The sequence below is a fragment of the Herpailurus yagouaroundi genome, unplaced genomic scaffold, assembly GCF_014898765.1.
Source record: "Herpailurus yagouaroundi ecotype Mexico unplaced genomic scaffold, PumYag 196, whole genome shotgun sequence".
Taxonomy (NCBI): Eukaryota; Metazoa; Chordata; class Mammalia; order Carnivora; family Felidae; genus Herpailurus; species Herpailurus yagouaroundi.
In genome coordinates this window covers 29,961,296-29,983,967 of record NW_024412427.1, presented here as the reverse complement: position 1 = coordinate 29,983,967, position 22,672 = coordinate 29,961,296, and the positions used below count along the sequence as shown (strand labels likewise).

Genomic DNA, 22,672 nt, shown 5'->3' with positions numbered 1-22,672 from the left:
TAAAGGACAAAGTGGTTCAGGCACTCATTGATTTGAAATCCAGTAAGAGAAAAAAAAATCTGTTAATGGGGCTGGCTGACTTTTTCATGAAATCAGGAATTTTGAACGAAGGGAAGTTCTAAAGATTTTTATTGAGATGGGAGGTGATTCTGTGATTTCACAGTTTTACTTTATTTTACTTTCATTCCACCAAGCTCCTTCTTTCCGAAAATCTTCAGTTTGTTGGTAGGTAAAATACATCCTCAGAGTCTCCCAGAAGCTGCGCCATCAGCCTTAAAGACTAAAAAGAAGCCTCGTTTCCTTGTGCCGCTATAGAAATGTCTTCCTTCTCCACACCCGGCTTAACCGGATCAAAGTCTTTTTCATTCTTCGTTGATTGTTCTCAGAAAATCTGGAGTCCAGACAGGCTTGAGCCAAGACAGGGTGACCTCTTGAGGGCAGACCCCGAGGCATGGCGCTTCTCTTCCCTTCGCAGACCCAGGAGAGCTGCGCCCCCTCTCCGTGCGCGGAAAGAGTACTCCAGCCGAGCCGAGAAATCCGTTACCAGGCTGCTGTGTCCCCAAGGGCCATTCCAGGGCGGAAGAGGACGGGGAAAACCGCTGTGTCGATTCCTCGGCCCTGTGGGCCGGGCGCGCAGCGGGTCGGGTTACAGACAGGTGAGTCTGGCGGATGGGCGAGCTGCGGGCGCCAGGGAGCTCCTGGCGAGACGCGCCCCGGCAGCCCCCGAGCCCGCACGAGTCTGCTCACCCACAGGAGGGGTGCGCCCACCGCAGCGGTGGAGGCAGTGCTGCGCGTCCCCGGGCGCACCCGAGCAGGGGCCGTGAGAGGGACAGCGCGCGCCCCAAACGCCGGCACTGCTGGTCTCAGAAACTTGGCATCTTTCTCTTACCAACTCCTCTTCCTTCTCTCCCAACTCCCCCTCCGCGAATAAAGCCCGAGAGGAAAAACCAAAACCAAAAATAAATACAAAGCTCTCCAGCCACCTCCCCAGTAGCAGCCCGTCTTCATTTACTGGGAAAGGTATTTCCCAGCCTCTGATTTCGGGGAGCGGGCAGTTAGGCGAAGACTGTAATGGGAGTGGGCACGGATAAGAGATTTGTTTCGGAGCTGCGTTTGCATAACAGGCGCTCGGCTTTTGTTTCCATTGTGTGTTTATTTGGGTTGATGAGGCTCTTGGGGTGGTAGGTCTTGGGATGGAAGCTGCTTTAGCAGAGCAAGCCGACTTGTTTTCCCCAGATTGTGTGGCACAGATCAGTAATAACGACGTGTTCTAAAGCTGCCGAGCTTTAAGTCATATTATTACTGTGCTTATTTGGGGGGGGGGGTGCTGTTGTAAATGATGGGGATCTTGAGTCCCCAAGTCGCCCTCTTTACCAGAACAGAGCCCTGGGTAATCTCCCTGCCGCCTCCCCCTTCCGCCCGCCGGGATTTCAACTAGCCGCGGAAACCATCCACAAAGTCCGGAGGAACTGAGCCATTTTCTTGCTTGCTTGTCGGAGACAAATCCACCCGGGGGCGGGGGATGGTGGTGGTGTGTGCAACTCGCAGGAAGCTCCAGCTCTTAGGATGGACGCCCCGGGAAGCGGACCTGGGGGTTAACCTCTAAGAGTTTGCCCTGAGGTGCTCGTGATGGGGAATGGGGCGAGAGGCTGATCAAAAAACGTTCTTCCCTTTTTAAAAAGGGGAGGGGGGGGAGAATCAGACGTTAAATTCTTTTGCAAACATTCATGCCTAAGGAAGGGCTGGAACAGGCAGCCCCGGCCGCCGGAACCGGTCGGACAGGTAGCGAGCTTGTTGACACCGTTATGTTGCAGGGCGCATGCTCACTCCCAAGTTTCCTGGTGTCTCTTCTATTCCACCTTATGAAACTTTTTCCCCGGCGTGGTCTCACCCGCGATTTAAGGCATAGGTGTCGCCGAGCCCGGAGGCTGGGAGTCGCCGGGCGTGCGGGGGAGAGGCCTGGGCCGCGGCGCGGCGGGGGGCGGAGGGAGAGGGCAGGCTAGGCGGGAAGGTGGGCTCTGGCCGCCGGGAGCCGGGGACCGAGTCACTGCCGCAGCCCCTATCGGGGAGCAGCCGGCAGGAAGGGGGCCGCCGGCCGGGGAGGGGGCCACACCATGCCCAAAGTCTTCCTGGTGAAGAGGAGGAGCCCGGGGGTCTCTGTCCGCAGCTGGGATGAGCTCCCGGATGAGGAAAGGGCAGACACCTACATCCCAGGTGAGCGCCGCGCGGGGGCCGGGCCTGGGCGCGGGACTCCCGGGGTGGGGGCAGGGGTGTCCGGGTCCCCTCAGCTCACCGCGGGGGCCGGACTGCCCACCCCATGCCCCCTCTTTCGGGGCGGGGGGAGGTCCTTGAGGCGCGTGAAGACTGAGAGGGAGAGGCTGGGGAACCCGCGACGCCCTGCGCCCCCTTCCTCCTAATGGGCGCCTGTAATTGCCCGGCGGCGGGACCGTTGGCTGCAGCGTGGGACGAGGTGGCCCAGGAGGGGAGACTGAAGGCCAGTAGGGGCTCCTCTCGGTCCCATGCCCTCATAGAGTCGCCCCAGGATCCGTCAGCCCCTCGGGCTAGGTAGGTTGAAGTCAGACCCCTATCCCCTCATCCCAGGGAGAGGCAACTTGGCGCGTAGTGTCCCCAGCCGCCCAAGGCCCTCGGTTCCTTGTGGGCGCGGGAATGGGACCGAGGAGCCGCCCCCCCCTCCAACCCCGTGCTCTCTCGGGAGGCCGAGCCGGGGACTCTCTCGCCCACCCCCGCGTGTTGCCCACTTGGCCTGGTGCCCAGGTCCAGGGCGGGGCGGCGGCACCGCCCGCAGGTCAAACTGCCGCGGACTCCCGGGCCTGACGCCGCGTGTCTGTGTCGGGGCGCCGCCCCTCCCTCCGCAGTGGGCCTGGGCCGTCTGCTCCACGACCCCCCCGAGGACTGCCGCAGCGACGGCGGCAGTAGCAGCAGCAGCGGCGGCAGCAGCAGCGCGGGGGAGCCTGGAGGCGCCGAGAGCAGCTCGTCCCCGCGCGCCCCCGAGCGCGAAATCCCCGAGCCTGGCGACGCAGAGGGCCCGGGTGGACACCTGGCGGCGATGCAGCGCCCAGTCGCTAGGTCGAAAATCAAGGTATGGTGTCGACTCTGCCCCCGCCGCCACCTGCACCACGCCCTGGCGTCGGGCTCCGGGAACCCGCGCCCCTCCCTGCAGCTCCCGCCCGCGCACCCGGGCACCGGTGCACCCCGGCACCGAGCGCGCCCGCCGCGCCGTTCCTGCACCTGCCTCTGGGTCTCGGCCAGGGCGGCTCAGCGCGTCCTCCCGCCTGCTGGGTGGCCAGCGGCCCGCGCCGCTGAGCCTTGGAGCCGGCACAGTCTGCCGGGGTGGCCTCTGGAACTGCTTAAAAGACCCAGGCCCAGCTTCCTCCCTCCAGCAGCCCAGTGTGTGTGCGGGGCCTGAAGAATCACCAGGCCGTCGGGGTTCCCGGGTTCAGAAAGGAGGGACCCAGGCTCTCAGCAATTGCGTTCTCTGGGGTGCATTTCCTAGAGCTATGTGAATTCTGAGTTCCACACACTTGCTTGCGTTCTGGAGACCGAGGCGGCAGTTTGGCACACAGTGGCCCTCTCGCAATAACAGCTATTCCCAGTGACAATTATGGAGTGCCCGTTAGACTCGAGGCCTGTGCTGGGCACTTTAAATTTGTCATACCTCTCCAATCTTCTTTAATTAAACTGATGGATAAAGGAGTTCACCTGAAAATTGCCTCAGTGCCCCGCCCCCAGTGGGTTGGAGTGTTTGTTACCCTCCCTTACCATCCTTCAGCAACCCCCTCCCTCTAGTCTTCTAGAATTGTAGGCGACATCTTATCAGGACACCCATCTGGCTTTTCTGGGTAGAACTTCCATGATCGCCTGCTCAAATGTATCCGCTACCCCCAAGATTAAGGAATCCCATTCCACTGACTCAGTCAGCTGGAGCCAGGGAGTGGTGTTTTAGGAATCACATGACCCCATTTCCGAGCTTGGTGGGACTTTGCGGGCTCCAGGCCCTCTTAGTGGGCGATAATTCTGGAGCGCTCCAGGGCGGTCCTGCAGCCCAGCCCGGGGCGGGGGGGGGGGGGGGGTGCGGGATGGGGGTATGGGGAGGAGGAACTCCAGTGTTCGCTATGGATTGGGTGACACTAGGTTACTTTTCCTGGGCGAGGCCATCCCTCCCTATGCATGTTCCTGGTTCCTGGGGTTTAGCTTGGGGGCGGGCTAGGGTGCATTTGGTTATGAATTGAGGCTAGAGGCTGGAGCTGGAATCCTCGGGAAAAGACCTCTTTAAAGGTTACTGCGGTGCCGCGTGCTGCTCGCTGGTAAGTGGTGCTGCTGAGGTTCAAAGTCAGCTGGCCTGAGGCTTTTCTGGGCCAGATGGGGTTAAGTGGGAGGGGACAGTTTGCCTGAGGCTGGTAGCTCTGCCCTCCAGGAAATTCTACTAAGTGTCCCACTTGCATATTTATCACCGGGCTGGAAGGACAATTGCAACGTTGTTTTGGGATTGACTGTCGTCCGTTTGCCCCTCTGTCCCCCAATTTCCCAGATTACCCTGGGAAGAAAGTGGCAGGGGAGAAAGGTCTAGTCCCTTAACCAGCATTTTAGGAGCTCTCTCTTGTCTCAGGTAAACAGTGCCATCGTAGCCCTGGATTAAAGGAATAAATAAACCACAATCTTATTTCTGTGATCTTGCCTACAAACCGCCCCAAGGGCTGCGGGGTGGTGAGTTTGCATCTCAACCATAGCAAAGCTTCTGGATAAGTTTTATTTGTTTACTGAGGATGCTTAGATTCCTTTTCCCTTTCAGCTTCCGTCCGAAAATAGGAGATATCTTGGTGTTAAGATGCTCCAAGCCTCCAGAATTATCATCTGTGGTATTGGCCGTTTTCAAATGACTGTCCAAATTGCCCGTGACTTAGCATATTGGGTAATTCTCTAGTTCTGTGAAAAATATGCTGGACTTTTAAGAATTAGGTTCTCCAAGCGCCTGGTGGCTCAGTTGGTTGAGCATCCTCTTGATTTTGGTTCAGGTCATGATCCTAGGGTCATGGGATTGAGCCCCTCCTCGGGCTCCACACTGAGCATGGAATCTGCTTAAGATTCTCTCTCTCTCTCTCTCTCTCTTTCTCTGCCCCTCTCCCCTTCTGGTGGGCTCTCTCTCTCTAAAATAAATTAAAAATAAATTAGTTTCTTAACTAGAAGAAAAGAAATACCACTCGAGAATGAGGCCCATGCATGAAGCATAATGATTGAGTTTGAATAACTTCAAGACACTCACTAAGCAGCTGGCTCAGAGTAGAGGAGGGGCAGGTTTGAGCCAGTGCCCTGCGGAGAGAGGCAACATCCCATCTAATTTTTTGGAGTGCCTGCTGTGTGCTAGGCAGCCAGGAGATAAAAATGTTCCCAGCCTGGTGTTCTAGAATCATTTGACCGAAACAGTTAAGCCCCCAGGCTCTGGTTTTGTCATTTCTTAGCTGTGTGACTTTAGGCAAGTTGCTAATCTTTCTGGGCCTCTGTTTCCTTGTCTGTGAAATGGGAATAATAATGAAACCTACCTCATAGAGTGGTGAAAATAAATGAGTAAAGAGGGGACTGTGGTAGGTGCCCTTTAACTCTAGCTGGGATTGTCTGGGTTGGTGGGGAGACACAAATACTAATTATTAACTCTGTTACAGCAAAGGGAATGCTAAAGCATGTGCAAAGATGTAATTCTGAGCAGGGAAGTTTTCTTGGTGTGGATTTGAGGGTGAGGAAGGGGGGGAGAGTCAGGCTTTAGGGGCGTATGGCTGAGCCCAAAACTTGAGTCAGTAAAGGACTCAAACCTATGGTGCCCGAAGATAGAAAATGGACCTGCTGGGTCAGAGAGCAAGTGGGGAGGTGAGAAACTGGGACAGGATGAGGTGGTGAAGGGGCCAAGCCAAGAGGTGGGGGTGCGCTTGGGCAGGCAGAGGAGGGCTCTGGAAGGGTTTTGAGAAGGAAGACCTCAGTTGGGTCCATCTTACCAGCTGTCTTTGAGATATATTATCTGTCCCGAGTCTTTTTTTTTTTTCTTTTGTATTAGAGAGGGTGCAAGTGAGCGAGGGAGAGAGGGAGAGAGAAAGAAACAGGGCTCCCCGAAGCAGGGCTCTAACTCATGCGCCATGAGATCATGACCTGAGCTGAAGTCAGATGCTCAACTGACTGAACCACCCAGGGGCCCCTCTGTCCTGAGTCTTACTTCCTTCATCTGTAAAATGGAAAAGCAATAGAATCAGCCTCTCAGAAGTGACGGTTAGATGAAATAAGGGCTGCAGAATGTCTAGCACTTCTGTGCATGTATAAATTGCCAGTAGGAAGTTAGTTTAATAGTGATGGATGGCAGATTTCGTTAACGTCCAGTATTTTGTTGTCTCCAGTGGGGACTAGGGATTTGCCAATCTGGTTGTGCTTGTGAGTAGATCTGGAAAGGAGTCCTAGGTGCTGGTTAGGAAAATGGCTCTTCCCAGCCTGTCTGCCTTCTGACTGTGTGCCTCAGTGCGGTTTGCAAAATCGTCTCTTTACTGCTGAGGATTCAGTAATTTTCCAAACAGATTCGGGGGTGGGGGGGTGGGGGGGGTGGGGGGTAGATCATGTGCATCTGAGAAGGCGGTCGTGACAGGTCTAGGTGGCTTTAAGTCTCTTTTGTCCTGGGCCCATTTGCAGGAATCTAGCTGTGGAGCAGAGACCCCCAGACACCCTGATCACCATTGCCCTTCCTTTGAAGGTTTATCAGAAACTAAGTAACTCTGAAGTGAAATCAGTCAATTGACTGATGTTTTTCCTTCCTGTCTCAGTGGGTGGTGGGACCCAGGTGCAAGTATAGAATAGCAAATGAATCTCCTCCTTTTCCCCTTCTGTTCCCTTCCTTTGGCCTCTTCCAAGGATACTTCAAAAGGAACTGAGTGTAGAATTCCTTCTAAAGTATTTTTGGTCTTTTACCTGACTCTGTAGTCTGAGTCTTCAAGTAGTGCCAGATATGTGAAGGTGCAGTAGTCTTTTTCCTTTTTTTTTTTTTCTCATCATTTTTCATTTGTGGAAACTTTCAGAGGCATAGGGCCCGTTACCCCACCCCAACAACCGTTCTTCTATGGCTGGTCCTGCCCATCCAGCCCCCATCTAACGCCCGACATGTGATTTTGAAGCAAATCTCAGTTATCCTATTATTTCAACCATAAATAACTCAGAATGTGCCTGTGATAGATAAAGATCAAGGTACACGATCACACCCATGTTAACAATGGTGTTCACATTGCTAATTGTCTCATAAATTCATACTTTTTTTTTTTTTTTTTTCCCAGTTTGCTGAGTCCGGTCCACACAATGTCTATACATTGTAATTGACTGACATGTCTTTCAGGTCTCTTTAATTTACACATTCCCCCCGCCCCCCCATCTCTTGTCCATTTCCTTACAAGTTAATTATTGAAGAGATGAGTAATTTGCTTGGAGAGTTTCTAACAATCTGGGTTTTGAGGAATGCATCACCACAAAGGCTAATGCTCCTCGGTCTCCTAGATTTTCTCTAAATAGGTAATTGGGTAGAGTGCCTGGGTGGCTCAGTTGGTTAAGCGTCTGACTTCAGCTCAGGTCATGATCCCGCTGTTAGTGGGTTTGAGCCCCACGTCGGGCTCTGTGCTGACAGTTCAGAGCCTGGAGCTGCTTCAGATTCTGTGTCTTCCTCACGCTGCCACTCTCCCACTTGTGCTCTGTCTCTCTGAAATGAATAAACGTTAAAAAATTATTTTATTTTATTTTTTTAATTAAAAATTCTTTTTAATGTTTCTTTATTTTTGAGAGAGAGAGAGCAGGGGAGGGGCAGAGAGGGAAACACAGAATCTGAAGGAGGCTCCAGGCTCTGAGCTGTCAGCACAGAGCCCGACACGGAGCTCGAACTCACGGACTGTGAGATCATGACCTGAGCCGAAAGTCGACCGCTTAACCAACTAAGCTACTCAGGCACCCCCCCAAATTTTTTTTTTAAAAATGGGTAGTTGGTTCTGCAGCTGCACTGCCCAGTGTAGTAGCAAAAGTCATGTGTGACAATTTAAATTTAAACTAAGTAAAATTAAATATTAAGTTCCTCAGTTGCACAAGCCACATTTCAGGTGTGAGCGGTGTGAGCGGAGGCTACTGTATCGGACAGTACAGATTAGAACATTTCTTTCATTGCAGAAAGTTCTATCAACACTGCTTTAGGTGTCTGATCAGGTATATTTGTTTTAGCCAAATAGTCTGTCACAGTGGGGGGCACCTATTAACATCCAGAAAGCACATAATATTTGGTTGTCTCTCTGTGATGTCAGCAGTTGTTGATATTCAGGGTCTAAATATTGTAGGTTATTAGGGGTTGTGATATTCTGTCCTTTGTTTATTAGTTGATATTCTTGTACAGAGATACACTTCACTTCATCTGCTGTTTAGTTCCCAGTGAGACAGTTCATTCAGGAAAGGCCAGATAAGATTCCCTTTATTTACCAGTTTTCTTTTTTTTTTTTTAATTTTTTTTTTTCCAACGTTTATTTATTTTTGGGACAGAGAGAGACAGAGCATGAACGGGGGAGGGGCAGAGAGAGAGGGAGACACAGAATCGGAAACAGGCTCCAGGCTCTGAGCCATCAGCCCAGAGCCCGACGTGGGGCTCGAACTCACGGACCGCGAGATCGTGACCTGGCTGAAGTCAGACGCTTAACTGACTGTGCCACCCAGGCGCCCCTATTTACCAGTTTTCAAGATAACCAGTTGGGTCACCAGAATTCCATAGCTATGGCCAACTTGTTTATTTTTAGATATGTTGTGAATCACGGATTTCAGTAGTTTTAAAAAACCCATCCATTTGATATTTGGAAGAGAACATAGCTCTGTCCCTAACTCCTTACCTATTGTCTGTTATAAGACAGAATTGGATGCCCCTCACCCCACCCCTATTGTAACTCACTGACCATGTCCCTTACATTTGGCTGACCAGGCTCCTCTTCTTGACTCTAGACCCACCAAAGGCAAGGAACATTCCTCCTGGGCTTCTTGAATCCCCAGCACCTGGTACAGTAATGCCTAACTCATAGGAGGACATAGGTCAACATAGGACAGAAGTACAGGCAGGGAAGAAGGAATCAACAGTCCCTAGATGTAAATGACAACATTTGGAGGAAAATAGGCGAGAAGAAAATGTAAATCTGGGGAAATATCTGGACTAGATGCTCGAAAAAGGCCAGATTAATTAAAAGGGGGAAAAGGAATGGGGGAACCATGTAAGTGTTAATTGCACCAGCTTTTAATTTGAACATAGGTGAAGTGGGTTTAGCTGCAGACAACAGAATCCACTGTAGTTAGCTTCAGCTGGGAATGGTTAATGATAGGGTAGTAAATGGGCTAAAATACCAGGATTGAACTCCCAGAGCCACACTGCAGAATTGGGCCACCAAGGGAGGTCCACCTTCTGCCTCTATGGCTACCGACTGATGTAGAGTATAGAGTGATTGCCATGTGCCTGCCTCTGTCCAGTTAACGCAGGCCCAAATTCAAACCTCTTGATAGTGTGGGTCATTGGCGGAACCCCAGTCACATCTAGAACCGGTAACTGTAAAGGTGTCTGGGAAATGCAGTTTGTAGCTTTTTAGCCTCTGCAGTATGGGAAGGCGCACCAGAAAAAGTAGAAATAGTTGCTGAGAGAGTGTCCATCCGTAGGATCCACTACAGGGAACTTTAAAGCTTGTGTGGTCCAGTCCCCTCATTTGCAAGGAAAGAAAGGTAAAGCCCTGGGGGGAGGGGGGCGGGAGGTGTGTTCATTGAATTTATCACAGTTTTTAGTAGCAAAGCTCAACCCAAGGATCCTTGTTTTTTTAGGGTTGCTGTATTGCATTTTAGGAGGTATCTTTGACACCACAGCCATTAGCATTGATGGTCTGACAGGAAGCTGTGATAGGAGACAAACAGTAGGATTCATCCCCTCCCTTTCCCCCACATCATGCCCAGACCCGTGGGCCTGTCCAGGGGAAGTGTAGGCACAAGTTTTGCAGACAACAGGCCACATCCAGAATCTCAGTGTGCGCACCGATAAGTCAGGTGACCAAGAGCAGGTTAGATCTCTTGGAACCTCAGTTTTTTCTGGATTCTAAGGATACTCTTCATTATCTCCGCATTTCAGAAGGTTCTCCATTCTACCAATATAGCAGAGCGGTGAAGCCTAAAGAAATGGTACAGGGACCAGGAGGGAGTCTTTTGTCCCAAAGGAATTGGGCAATATGCTTAGCATGTTTTGTTTTGTTTCTTGAGTAATCTGTATGCCCAACATGGGGCTTGAACTCACCACCCCAAAATGAGGAGTCCTGTGCTCTACCAACTGAGGCAGCCAGGCGCTCTGTGCTTAGCATGTGTTAATGCTGAAGTATAGCAAATGTGTCAGTTGGAAGTCTTGTCCAAACGGCACCCACAAGGTGGCCTGGACGCAGTATTCTCCCACAGGAAATAGGACCATTAATACTTTAATAGACTTGTCTGGTGGAAGCATCAACAGACAATAAAGGATTTTCATTTCATTTTTTTTTTTTTGGTTTAGAAGTTTGACAGGTAAGTGACCTTAGCCAGCTTTCAAGTTGGTCGGGGGCCAGCCTAAGTCCTTACCTCCCCCGACACTCCTAAAGTTTTCCACAGCCCTGATACAATGATCAGTTTGTTTTTACTGAAAAGACTTTTTTTTTTTTTTTTTTTAAGAAGAACTAGAGGGGAACCTTGTATGTTTTTTAAAATGAAAGCCAAGGTCCTGCAGAAAACAGGACAGCAAGCAAGAAAGCGCCCAGCCATGGGGTTGGAGAACCACTCAGTCTCTCTTCATCTTTCTTGCCCTGAATTAATGTCCAGATTGATGTCCTCTCCCACTGTCCACGGTAGCTTCCCCATATCATTAGGAAGCCTTTTGCAAAGTGTTGCTTTTTGATTAAGGGTGAGACTGTCAAGCTTTTCCAGAAGGTGGCATGGTGCATATGCCACCCTGGTAGGTCTGGAGCAGTAGCCTATAATTAAACACGTTAGTGATTTCCATATCAAAACACATGAATATTGACCCCCAACGGGATCAAGTCTGCACGGCTTCATGTCTGCTCAGGTCCAGTTTTACTGCTAACACGAGATATGTGAGAATGTTGGTTTTCAGAGCTTTTTGGATTTCAGAGTCGTGGCGGAAGGACTGGGAGTTGGCAGGTCACATTGAAGGTCACTTCTCTTCTTTTTCCCGATCAGAGGGAAAATTCACAAGGCCAATGGAGAATCAAGGGATTTTGACCAATTACCTTTACTTAGGATCCCAGAACTTTGGAACTGGTCTATAAGAGTGATAAGTTATTGACCATCAGGTCCTTTTTAAGTAGCTTTTCTTATTTGATTCCTTAATAATCCTGAGAGGCAAATACAGTTATTGTCCACATTTTACGGGAGATGAAATTAAGGCTTAGAGAGGGGGAGTTACCTGCCTACGTCCCACAGACTGTAAGTGGTGGATCAGGGCTTGAACTTAAGAAAAAGGAACAGAACTGTGCTCTCAGATCCTCATACTTCTGAAGATGGCTCATCTAATACCATTTTATCATTTTTAAAAATCTCTACACGAATGCGGGGCTTAAACTCACAGCCCCGAGATCAAGACTTGCACACTCTACCACCTGAGCCAGCCAGGTGCCCTGCCATTTTATCATTTTTACACGTGGGAAATTGTGGCTTAGGGATATTAAATGACATCCCGCAAATAGCTGACAGCCGGTCTAGGTTTTTATTTGATACTCAGCATTTCTTGTCTGTTCACTGCACTCTCATTTTGTAACTAAGATAGCCAAGATGTAACTAGTTTGGGTCTACTTGCAGAGTAACAAGGTAAGACTGGTTAACCTTATTTTGAACTTTTAGGAGGTTCAGTGTTAGGTATAAACCTGTGTACGGGGCACCTGGGTGGCTCATTGGGTTAAGCGTCTGACTGCAGCTCGGGTCATGATCTCGAGGTTCATGAGCTCAAGACCTGCGTCGGGCTCTGTGCTGACATCTCAGAACCTGGAGCCTGCTTTGGATTCTGTGTATACCTCTCTGCCCCTCCCCTGCTCTCTCTGTCTCTCTCTTTCAAAAATGAATAAACATTAAAAAAAAACAAAAACAAAAAACATGCGTAAACATTGTAAAGATGGCCCAGTGAGCTGACGTGTGACCTGGGGAGGGATTGCTGGCCCTCTAACCCATGAGATGTCATTCCAAGAATCAGATGTGTTGTCTGTACCCTGCAGCCCATCCTGGGAGGGAACATTAGGAAATGTGGCAGATCTGATGTTCTGGAGAGAATGTGCTACATCTCTTACTGTTCCAGTTACGCATTGCTCTTTCACAAATTACCCCAAATTTAGTAGTTTAATTTATTATTCTGAATTCGAGTTCTGAGGATTGACTGGGCTTAGCTGGGCCATGCTTGCCTGGGGTTTCTCTTGTGGTTGCGGTCAGATCGCAGCCGCCTGGAATCTTCTGGGGGCTTGACTGGGCTGGACATCAGAGGGCTCACTCATGTGTCTGGCAGCTGATACTCTTTCCTTTTTCTAGCTGTTTTGATTATATGGTACTAGCATCTTTTAACAGTCCCTCTTGATGGACATATAGGTATTTCCTGGCCTTTTGCCATTACAGATGGAATTTCAGGGTACCTGATGTGTGAAATACACTCTGTGGGATAAATTTCACATGTAGGAATTTATCCTACAAATATTCCTTCCTTTCTGAGAAGTGAAACAGTCTGGCAGAAGCTGGCTTCTTCAGCCATGATCTTTTGCCATTAGTTCATCTTAGACCTTTCAACAAGGCTCTCTTAAGGCTTCAAATAGAATTTGTTAATGTCTGGGTGCTGGATTGGTCATAGGTATAGAGAGGTGGCAGACAGTGCTTCAGGGATTGGAGGGTGCACCTTAGGGAAATTCCCCGAAATGAACCCCTGGGTGCTGGCTCAGTTTTCCATCCTGTGGAATGGGGATGTGTATGATGGTGGAGAAGTGAAAAAATTGCCTTTGTTGAGGCACATCTGGAGAATTTCTATTTTGTTCCAAGAAAACCAGAAGGAAACTCCCCTTTGGACTGGGGGAGGGCGGTTAGTCCTCAGTCTCCTCCCCCGTTATCATGTTTTCTCCTGTGTTAAAAGGCATTCTGTAGCTTGCTCAGATGATCCATTGGCCCTGCACTCCCTCAAAATGTCACAAATCTCCTTTCTATCTTTCAAGATTTTATTCTTTTCAAGCAAAATAATGCCAGTGATTTGAGGTTTTCATCTGGGACTGTAATAGAAGGTAAACAGGAGTTTGGGTTTGGGCTATAAGTTGGCAAATCCTTAAGAACATTCTGCAGGAAGACAGTTCTAGCTTTCTGCACGTTCTTAATCAAATTACCTGTGTCAGTTGTCTATGTTCTGCTTTATTAGGCACTTGCTAGCTCTCAATGGCCTTTTTCCTGTGTAGACATGGCCTCGAGAAGCTCCAGGTATTCAGTTTGTGAAGACTTGGGCCATATTTAGTCTTTTCACATCCCTGCAAGGGTTGAAATGACCAAAATGGGGACTTCTGGGCAAGGAGAAGACCTGACCTGTCCTGGTGACAGAAATAGGAAAGTCTTGGGCTCAGCTGGGTCTCCCTCAGGACAAATGCCAGGCCCAACCCTCTTTGGGGGATGCAGGGCAGAGGTGGGACGTGAGAGTTGGAGGCCCAGGATGGTTACCCACTGGGTCAACAACCCAACCCCCGAGGCTGTCCTCCACTGTAGCTTCCAGGGGCCCCTCTGCCTTTTGAGGTAGAGCCCCAAGGAGGACACTGCCCTGCTCTGCTACCACGGCTCTATGGCTCAGGCTAGCCATGTGGAACCACACACAGTCTCTCTCTTTTCCACTGCCCTCTTCTGGAATATTCTTTGCCATTGCCCTCCTCTTCCTCCTCATCTTTGACTGGCTGAGGAGCTCATTTCCTCTGGAAGCGCCTTCCCTCACAGTTTATGTCTGGGGTAGGTGCCTCTCTGAGATGTCCATTGTGCCCTCGGGCTTCCCAGATATCAGAGGCCTTTTGACTGATCTCCTTCCCTACTAGACTGGCAGCTTCTTGGGATGTCATCCTGGTGACGTATTGCTTCCAGCTCTGAGCACAGGGCCTGTTGCAGAGAGGGCACTCCAGTGTCAGCTGAGACAAATTAAGATCCAAGCAGACAAGGAGGCTGACCGAAAAACCCTGTTCTGGGGTCTTGTGCCTTCCCCAAGTCTCTTTGTATTTTGCCACCTGTGAGCCATTGCCCATCAACACGCTGTGCACTGGCCTGAGTCTGAGCTTGGGGTGTGGGGGGCAGGAATGTGCACAAACACTTCCTGGCTTCTGCAAAGGCATTTAGTCGAGGAAACCAGATGAACTATGACGAAACATCTGTGCAGTACCCTAGCCTCATGTCTCAAGGATGGTCTGTGCCACAGTTGCATCTCCTGGGAGCTGGTTAGAAATGCCGCATCTAGACTCCACCACATCTCCTGAATCAGAACCTGTGTTTTAACAAGCCCCCCAGGGGATCCGTGTGCATGCTGGGGTTTAAGGGCCTTGGCCTTAGGGGTACAGGAAACCAGTTTGGGCAGAAGCTGCAGAGAAGCTAGCTACATCAGGGAGGCAACAGTTGAGCTGGGTCTTAGTGGAGGGCAATACCCTGGGTGGAGGGGAGGGGGGTGGTTGGTGTTGGAGGCTAGGGAGGTGTGTGGAGCCAGGCAAGGACCAAGTCTTCCTGCTAATGATGTCTGTATGAAAATAAGGTTATTAGGCCCTTATATAAGTAGTAGAGCAATTGGATCAAGCTTCTAAATTATCTGGTTTGGTAACTAAGAAACCTTTGATGAATATATTAGATCTGGTGTTTTTCACCACTTAATTATAGATTCAATTTTCTTCCTTAGAGGCGGCCAGCATGGTTGAGGGACCATGGGAGACAAGACTGGGAGCCCAGGGCCTGGGGTTTGGTTATTGTTTTGCTGCTAATGCAGCTGTGGGATCCTGACCAAGTCCCTTCCCCAAATGATCATTTTAGTTGTTGATAGTTTGGCGGATCAGGAGCTGGGGCACGGCCAGGCAGTTCTACTGTGGGTAGCACTGGCCAGAGTCACTTAGCTGGTGGCTGCCATGGGCTGGGCTGGGAGGTCCAGGGAGGCTTTATTCATATCTGGCACGTCAGTGCCTCTCCGAGTGGCCTTGCTGTTCAACGCCACCGGACCACTGGCCACTGGCCACCGGCCACCGGTTGCTTGGGCTTCCTCACAGCATGGTGGCTTTGGACATCTTACATGGCAGCTGGCTTCCGTGAGGGAACTAATAGAAGCTGCAAAGTCTCTTAAGACCTAGAACTTGCCTCCATCCCAGGGGAGAGGAAATGGTTTCCGTCTCTTGATGAGTAGAGCAGCATGCAGGCACGGGGAGGAAGGAGTGGATTGTGGCTGTCTTTGGGGACTCTACGGCGGGCTCCATGACGTCATCAGGACCTGGACTCCCTTCTTTCTGCTCTTCCATCCTCAGCACTGGCTTCCCTGTCATGGTCCAAAGGGGCAGTTGGAGGCATAGCCAGCAGGAAGGAGAAAAGGAGGAAGAGGGCCCCATCTTCCCCCAGAGAGGAGTGTAGTTTTCATTGGCCTGCTTGCCCTGCGGCCATGACTTGCTATCATGCTGGCAAGTATAGACACTTAGCTGGGGGCAGGGAACACAAGTCTGTTCTAAGGTGAAGGGAACTGTGTGTGTGTGTGGGGCGGGGGGCACCTGGGTGGCTCAGTTGGTGAAGTGTCCGGCTCTTGATTTTGGCTCAGGTCATGATCTCTCTTTTGTGAGGTCGAGCCCTACATCGGGCTCTGTGCTGACAGTGGGGAGCCTGCTTAGGGTTCTCTCTCTCCCTCTTTCTCTACCCCCTCCCCTGCTCGTGCTTTGTCTCTCAAAATAAAATTTTTAAAAAAAGAAGAAGAAGTCTGTTCTCAGGAAGAAGGGGAGAATGAATGCTGGGAGGAGCAGCCAGTGATCTCTTTCACCTTCCCCAAAACCTGCTTGGAAGTTCTTAGGGGTCAGGAGCCGCAGCCTGGCCACACGGGGAGGTGGGCTCCGGGCTGAGCCCACTGGGGGTGCCCGCCTGCGCCGGGGCCCTCACCCCCCCTCTCTCTGTCCCAGTTCACCACAGGCACATGCAGCGACCCGGCGGTTCACAGCTGTGAGCTGTGTGGCAAGGGCTTCCGCCTGCAGCGCATGCTCAACCGCCACCTCAAGTGCCACAACCAGGTGAAGAGACACCTGTGCACCTTCTGTGGCAAGGGCTTCAACGACACCTTTGACCTGAAGAGGCACGTCCGCACGCATACAGGTGAGGAAGGGGCGTGTGCTTCGCGGTTGCTTTCGCTGTTCTGGCTGACAGAGCTCCTGCTCCCTCGCCACCAAAGAACTAAATCGGGAGCTTGGAGCAGTGTCATGTTTCTGGAAAGACTGCAGGATGGGGCATCTGGGGCCAGTGCATCTCGGTCCAGCTCCTGGTTGTGCCACCAGCCGGCTGAGTCGCGGTGGGCCAGGCAAGCCCCTTTTCTGAGGCTGTTTGCCTCTGGAAGAGATGTGATGATGGTCCAAGTTCTGGGGCCGTTTAAGACAGATCCCTGGCTGGAAGCGTTCTGGGCTGTGACGTCTGGTGCAACGCGGGGGGGCATAGTTCATTCAGCCCTCGTCCGGCTGCCTGCTAGAATGGGTTCTTGGGGTCCCACTGGTGGTGTCTTTTCCTCCTTTGTTGGAATGTGAGCTGTCTCAGAATCAGGTCCTGAGAGCTCAGAAAGAGGAGGAAACACTCAGCTCCTCTGTGAAGCGGGCAATGTTTTCCTTCCCTTGGACCTTCCGGAGTTCCCCGACTTGAGCATGGATCTAGGTCCTCACCAGCTCAATTCACAGAGAATCCTGGGAGTGCCCATTCACCTCTCCTCTGGCCCATCTGACTGGGTAAAATCTTGTTAGTTTAATTTAGAAACATCTGGCCTCTAGGCTTCTCCTTGAGGCCCATAGTTCCACACCGGCCAGAAGGATCCCTTGAGGACAATGCTAAGGGTGCCCCTGCCCTGCTAAAAATTCTCCAACTCTGGGCAAGATGAAATCCCAACTCCTCATCTTGATGGGTTTCATATAAAGCTCTGTATAATCCGGGTTCCATTTTCAGATTCCTGTCCGGTCCCATCCCACCCCTCCCCACCCCAACCTGTCCTGCCTCCATCCCCATTCCATCCCACCCCCTCCCTGCCCCACCCCTTACCCCCCAACCCCTCCCCATCCCATCTCCATCCTCTTTAATTTCATCTCATTTCAACCCATCCCATCCTAACCATTCAACCCCAACCTGGTCATGACCCATTCTCCCTATAGCCTCATAGAATTTACTATATATAGTCTCCTGATCCTCAAGCCCTTTCAGAATTTGGGGTTTCCTCTGACATCTTGGTGGGATGGGAAAATGTCTACTCCTCCCTCCTCAATCCTCACACAGGGCCCTTCCTCGATCCTGTGTATTCAGATTTCTTTTATAGCTCCTATCACACGGTTTTGTTCTTAGACTGCTGGCCGTGAGCTGTTTGCCCGGCCTGGGAAGAGTGTCCCCCACCTTAGAGAGTGGGCTGGGATACTCAAAAGCTTCTCTTTTCCTTTTAAAAAAACCTTTAGTGAAGTGGATTTTTGCATCCAGGAGAGCACACATATCATAAGCATATAGTTTGACGAGTTTAGGAATTTTTACAGAGTGAACACACCCATATAACTAGCACCCAGATCAAGAAACAGAATACAGCCGTACTCCCTTATCCGTGGGGACATGTTCCAAGACCTCAGTGGATGCCTGAAACCACACGTGGTACCAAACCCTATATATTCTATGCTTTTTCCTATATATACATACCTACGATAATATTTAATTTATATAGTAGGCACAATAAGAGATTAACAACAATAACTGGTAATAAAATAGAACAGTTATAGCCGTATACTGTAATAAAAGTTCAGTGAATGTCGTCTCTCTTTCTCAAAGTTTCTTATTGTACTGTACTCCCCCTTCTTGTGATGTGTGAGATGATAAGATGCCTACGTGATGAGATGAAGTGAGATGAATGACCTAGGCATTGTGATGTAGCGTTAGGATACTACTGACCTTCTGATGTTATGTCAGAAGGAGGACCGTCTACTTCCGGACCACAGTGGACCACAGGTAGCTGAAATCACTGAAAGTGAACCCCCGGATAAGGAGGGCTACCATACGCCCTGTGCCCAGAATTCCTGCTCCTCCCTCTGTCACTATCGCCTTCCCTCCACGAGGCACCACTAGTGTGACTTGTAGCAGCATTGATTACCGGGCCTAGTTTTGGGATGATAGAAATGGAATCCTATGGTGTGTACTCTTCCGGGTTGGGTACAAGGCTTCTTTTTTTAGTCCCTAGCACCAGTGAATCAATTCAAGTTTGATCTCTGTGTGGTCAGGTTGGCACCTTAGGTTGGGGTGGGCAGAGGGTTCTCTGGGGTGGCGGAGCTTTCTGTAGGATGTGGGGAGTCCTGCAGGGGGTGGAGGACCCAAGGCTATAGGTGGACTCATCGGGTAGCTACCAATCTGGCTTTGTAGACAGCTGACCCGAGGGGCTGGAGGAGATTGGGGGCCACTCACTCAGTCCTCTGTCCCTGGTTGCTCTGGACTGTTTCTCGGCTTTCCATCTCTGTCTGAGGATGTCCTTGAGGACATGGTCTTGTTCTTCTGAAACTCCTTGCCTGATGGGCGCTGTGGTCACTCCCTGACCCTGGCCTTTAAGACAGAGTGAAGAGTCTCAGGGAGCGTTGCTGGCTGTGAGTACCTTCAACTGGAGTAAGCAGTGAGCCAGTGGTGTGGCCTCATCTGTGACCGAGTTGACTCTCCATTAATGGAAATATCAGGGACTGCTTCTCCGAGAAGAGTTTGCAAATTCACCCAGTCACATACTGATTAAAAGCTACAGATGTGAGTTAGCTGACTATGCAACCGTATCTAAATTACTTATCTTTTTTTTTTTTTGGCCTTAGTTTGTCCATCTCTAAAATGGGCATAATTTTGGGACCTGTAACCTAAAATAATAATTGTGAGGTCTCAGGGCAATAATTGTAAGCACATAGTAAATATTAAATATTATTAGTAGTAAAAGTTCAAATAATTGGCAGAGGTTTCCTGAGACCCTGCTGTGGGACAGGCCCTAGACTCCCCTCTGTGCTCATGGAGAGCTCAGCCAGCCTGGGGAGAAATCAGACATCTGACTGTCACATGAGAAAAACAAGAGGTGTCAAACAAAAGAAAAAGTAGCATAGGTATGCCAGTGGGGAGGCCTGGCATGTGCATTGTTTCTGACAGGGCATCAGGGAGGCTTCTCAGAGGAGGTGTCTTTTGGCTGACCTTGAAGGATGAGCCAGATTTCCACAGCTGGACGGGGAGGAAGGGCCTTGCAGGTGCCGAGTGTCTTAGTTTGGGTTGCAGACCCTGACCTAAGGATTTGGGTGTAAGCGGTTTATTTTGGGGGTGATTTCAGGGGGCGTAGTGAGGGGTTACGGAGGGGAGGTGGGGAGGGGAAGACAGCCAATAAGAGCAAGCTATTGAGCAGGGTGTCACCATGCGCACCTGGGGCTCAACCCCACTGGGGGTCCTCTGAAGAACCACGTAGAATGTACCATAGAATTGTTCCAGGGGCAAGAAAGCTGGGGGATTTATCCTGTCACTCCCATCCCTCCTTGATGGGGGTCCATCCTGGGACCCTCAGGTCCTAGGCAGCTCCTCCCCCCAGCCCCTTGAAGGTCTCTGGTGTCTCCTGGGGAATCTCCTCCAACAGAGAGATGCTGGAAGCCACTGACCTTACTGGAACTGAGGTGACCTGGTGGTAGGCTGGGGGCTTGGGGTGGGGTGTTGACGATGTCCTCTAAGGGAGAAAAAGGGCTCGCAAGTAAGGAGGGTGACTCGGCAGAGACTGGGAGTCCCCGCAGAGGGTGACTCAGCTTCCTCAGATGGCAGCGAGCTACAAGTAGCCACTTTCCTTCATGCTGGGCCCTCAGCATTTATCTATTCAAACAACCCCAAGGAGTCAGTTAGCCGCACTTAATAGATGAGGAGACCAGGTTCAGGGAGGTCAGATAACCATGGATGGTGGAATTGGGAACCAGACCGGCTGGTGCCGAAGTTCATGGTCCTCTGTTTCCTGTAAGTCCCCTTGTCTGTCCCCTTTGCCTCCTGCTGCCGTCCCCAACTTTATCCCCAAGACCGGGGCCTCACCGGCCTTGCCCTGTTTCGGTTTCTGGAAGCCTGCTTGCTCTGCAGGAAGGTGAGATAAAGGGACACCTGGGCCTGGCAGAAACTGCACACTGCAGCCTGGGGTTTAGCAGGTCGCAGAGGAGTCTGTGTGTGTGTGTGTTCAATGGTGCCAAGATGCCCACGGTGAGCAAGAAAGAAGATGGCCTGTGTCTCTGACTCTTGAGCTCCTCTGTCTCTTGATCCTCCAACGGGAAATTTCTGGTGACCCCAGGAGGGGCTGAAAATCGCTGACATTGGTGAATAATAATGCCTTCCACCCAGGGCCTTCCCAGAGAGCTTCACGGTTTCTCCTCTGGGAGGGGGACGTCTAGAAGGTAAAAAGCACAGCAGCCCCAGGCCACATGTAGCGGGTGAGACCCCCCCACATGTGGCTGGTCTGATTGAGACGTGTCGATAAGTGGAAAACTGATACCAGATTTTGAAGACTTGATGCAAAATAAGAATGCAAAACATCTCGGTTTTTAATGTTGATTCCCTGTTGGAATGGGAATATCTTGAATACGTTGGGTTAAGCGAAATAGATCGTTGGAATTAATTTCACCTGTTCTCTTTTTTACCGCTTTTAATGAGGCTACTGGACATTTTAAGGCTACAAAGTGGCTTGCATTTTAATTTCTGTTGGACAGCCCTGACTATAAGGTCGAATCTACAGGTAATGACTTAAAAATTTTTAAATCCTAATTTTGACTCTTTTTTTTCCTTTTTTTAATTTTAATGTTTATTTATTTTTGAGAGAGAGGGAGAGAGACAGAGTGTGAGTGGGGGAGGGGCAGAGAGAGAGGGAGACACAGAATCCCAAGCAGACTTCAGGCTCTGAGCTATCAGCACAGCCCAACGCGGGGCTCACACTCGTGAACCGCGAGATCATGACCTGAGCTGAAGGCAAACGCCAAACTGACTGAGCCACCCTGGCGCCCCTAATTTTGAGTCTTAAAGTGATCAACAGATAGAATTATGGAAATGACTTGAACCTGTTTTTCCTGCCCTGGTTTATTTGCTGCTGGAGATGTGCCTCCAGGTAATAATGGACCAGAATGAGGAGGGAGGAAAGGGCTTACTGACATATTAGGTGGTAGCAAACTGAAAAAGGAGTCTCCCCATGCCAGGACCTGGAGGAGCAGACCAAGGTCCTGGTGTGAGGGGCCACCCTGCCATCTCTTGAGCTCTTTACAAAAGGGTTAATCCATGAATCAGTAAAAAGAGCAAAAATTTGGGATTCTCAAACATTAAAAAAAATTTTATTTTAAATGACGTGGGGCTCGAACCCATGAACCACAAGATCATGCCCTGAGCCAAAGTCTGGCGCTTGACTGACTGGGCCACCCGGGCACCCCTCAAACATTTTTAAGGTTCACGTGAACAACCTCTCTGGTTCCAAAAGATCTTAACAGAAGTCTGCAGATTCGGGTCTTGTTTGAGAGATGAAGGTTGGATTTTTGCTATTGACTGTTACAAGTAAATGTATTTAGACCAGAAGCAAAGATGTGGACGGTGTTAACACAGGTATAGCAGACAGCAGTTGAGTGAAGGGTATGTTTGCTTACAGGCTGATTAGACCAGTCATGACTAATTTTTTTAAACTTTTTTTTTTTTAACGTTTATTTTTGAGAGAGCACAAGGCCAGAGAGGGGAGGGGGGGGTGGGGGTGGACATAGGATCCAAAGTGGGCTCCCCGCTGACAGCAGCCCCATGTGGGGCTTGAACTCACCTCGAGATCATAATCTGAGCCAAAGTCAGACAGCTCAACCGACTGAGCCACCCCTGCACCCCCAGTCATGACTAAAGATGTATCTGGGATCTCAGGACCCTTCTTTTGAGAATTGTAGCTACAGTATCGATGAGGTGGGCAAAGAGAGTGGCATAGAGAACCAGGATTAATCCATCCTCCCCCACATCTCCTGTCACATGCTAAGAGGGACAGGGCATCCAAGGAAAGAATCAGAACAGGAGACATTTCGGAAGAGACCCAGGGAAACTGGAGCCTGTAAATGTCTTACCTTAATATCCACGTGGATGAAAGAAAAGATTAAGATGTCTTTTTTGGATGACTTCACCAAGAAAAAAGTAACTCAGAGGGGTGTGTGTGTGTGTGTGTGTGTGTGTGTGTGTGTGTGTTTGTGTGTGTGTGTGTGTGTGAGAGAGAGAGATGGGGAGGGGGGATGTTAGTCAAATGACATCTAATTCAAGGTTGGGAGACAGAAACTGGTGCAGAAAACCTGTGTAACATTTCATGGAAATAGATCAGCAAACAAGGGGCTATTTTTCAATCCAAATTGTCTTGGGTCGGGTTCCCTAGAAGCAGATT

At 50.3% G+C, this 22,672-nt stretch overlaps 1 protein-coding gene across 6 annotated transcripts in view; it reads left to right on the top strand.

The window, feature by feature from the left end:
* The first annotated feature begins 208 nt into the window (after positions 1-208).
* The window catches only part of OVOL2 (ovo like zinc finger 2), a 31,817-nt gene continuing 9,353 nt past the window's right edge, over positions 209-22,672 (top strand). The window contains exons 1-4 of one of the 6 annotated variants that reach the window (XM_040447788.1): positions 2,135-2,214; positions 2,460-2,565; positions 2,877-3,100; positions 16,203-16,392. In XM_040447788.1, the coding sequence (XP_040303722.1) occupies positions 3,068-3,100; positions 16,203-16,392 (223 nt within the window). In that variant the 5' untranslated portion in view covers positions 2,135-2,214; positions 2,460-2,565; positions 2,877-3,067. Of the gene's footprint in view, positions 657-1,997; positions 2,215-2,250; positions 2,566-2,876; positions 3,101-4,147; positions 4,326-16,202; positions 16,393-22,672 lie in introns of those variants that run through there. The other 5 variants (XM_040447784.1, XM_040447786.1, XM_040447787.1 and 2 more) reach the window with 5 other exon arrangements.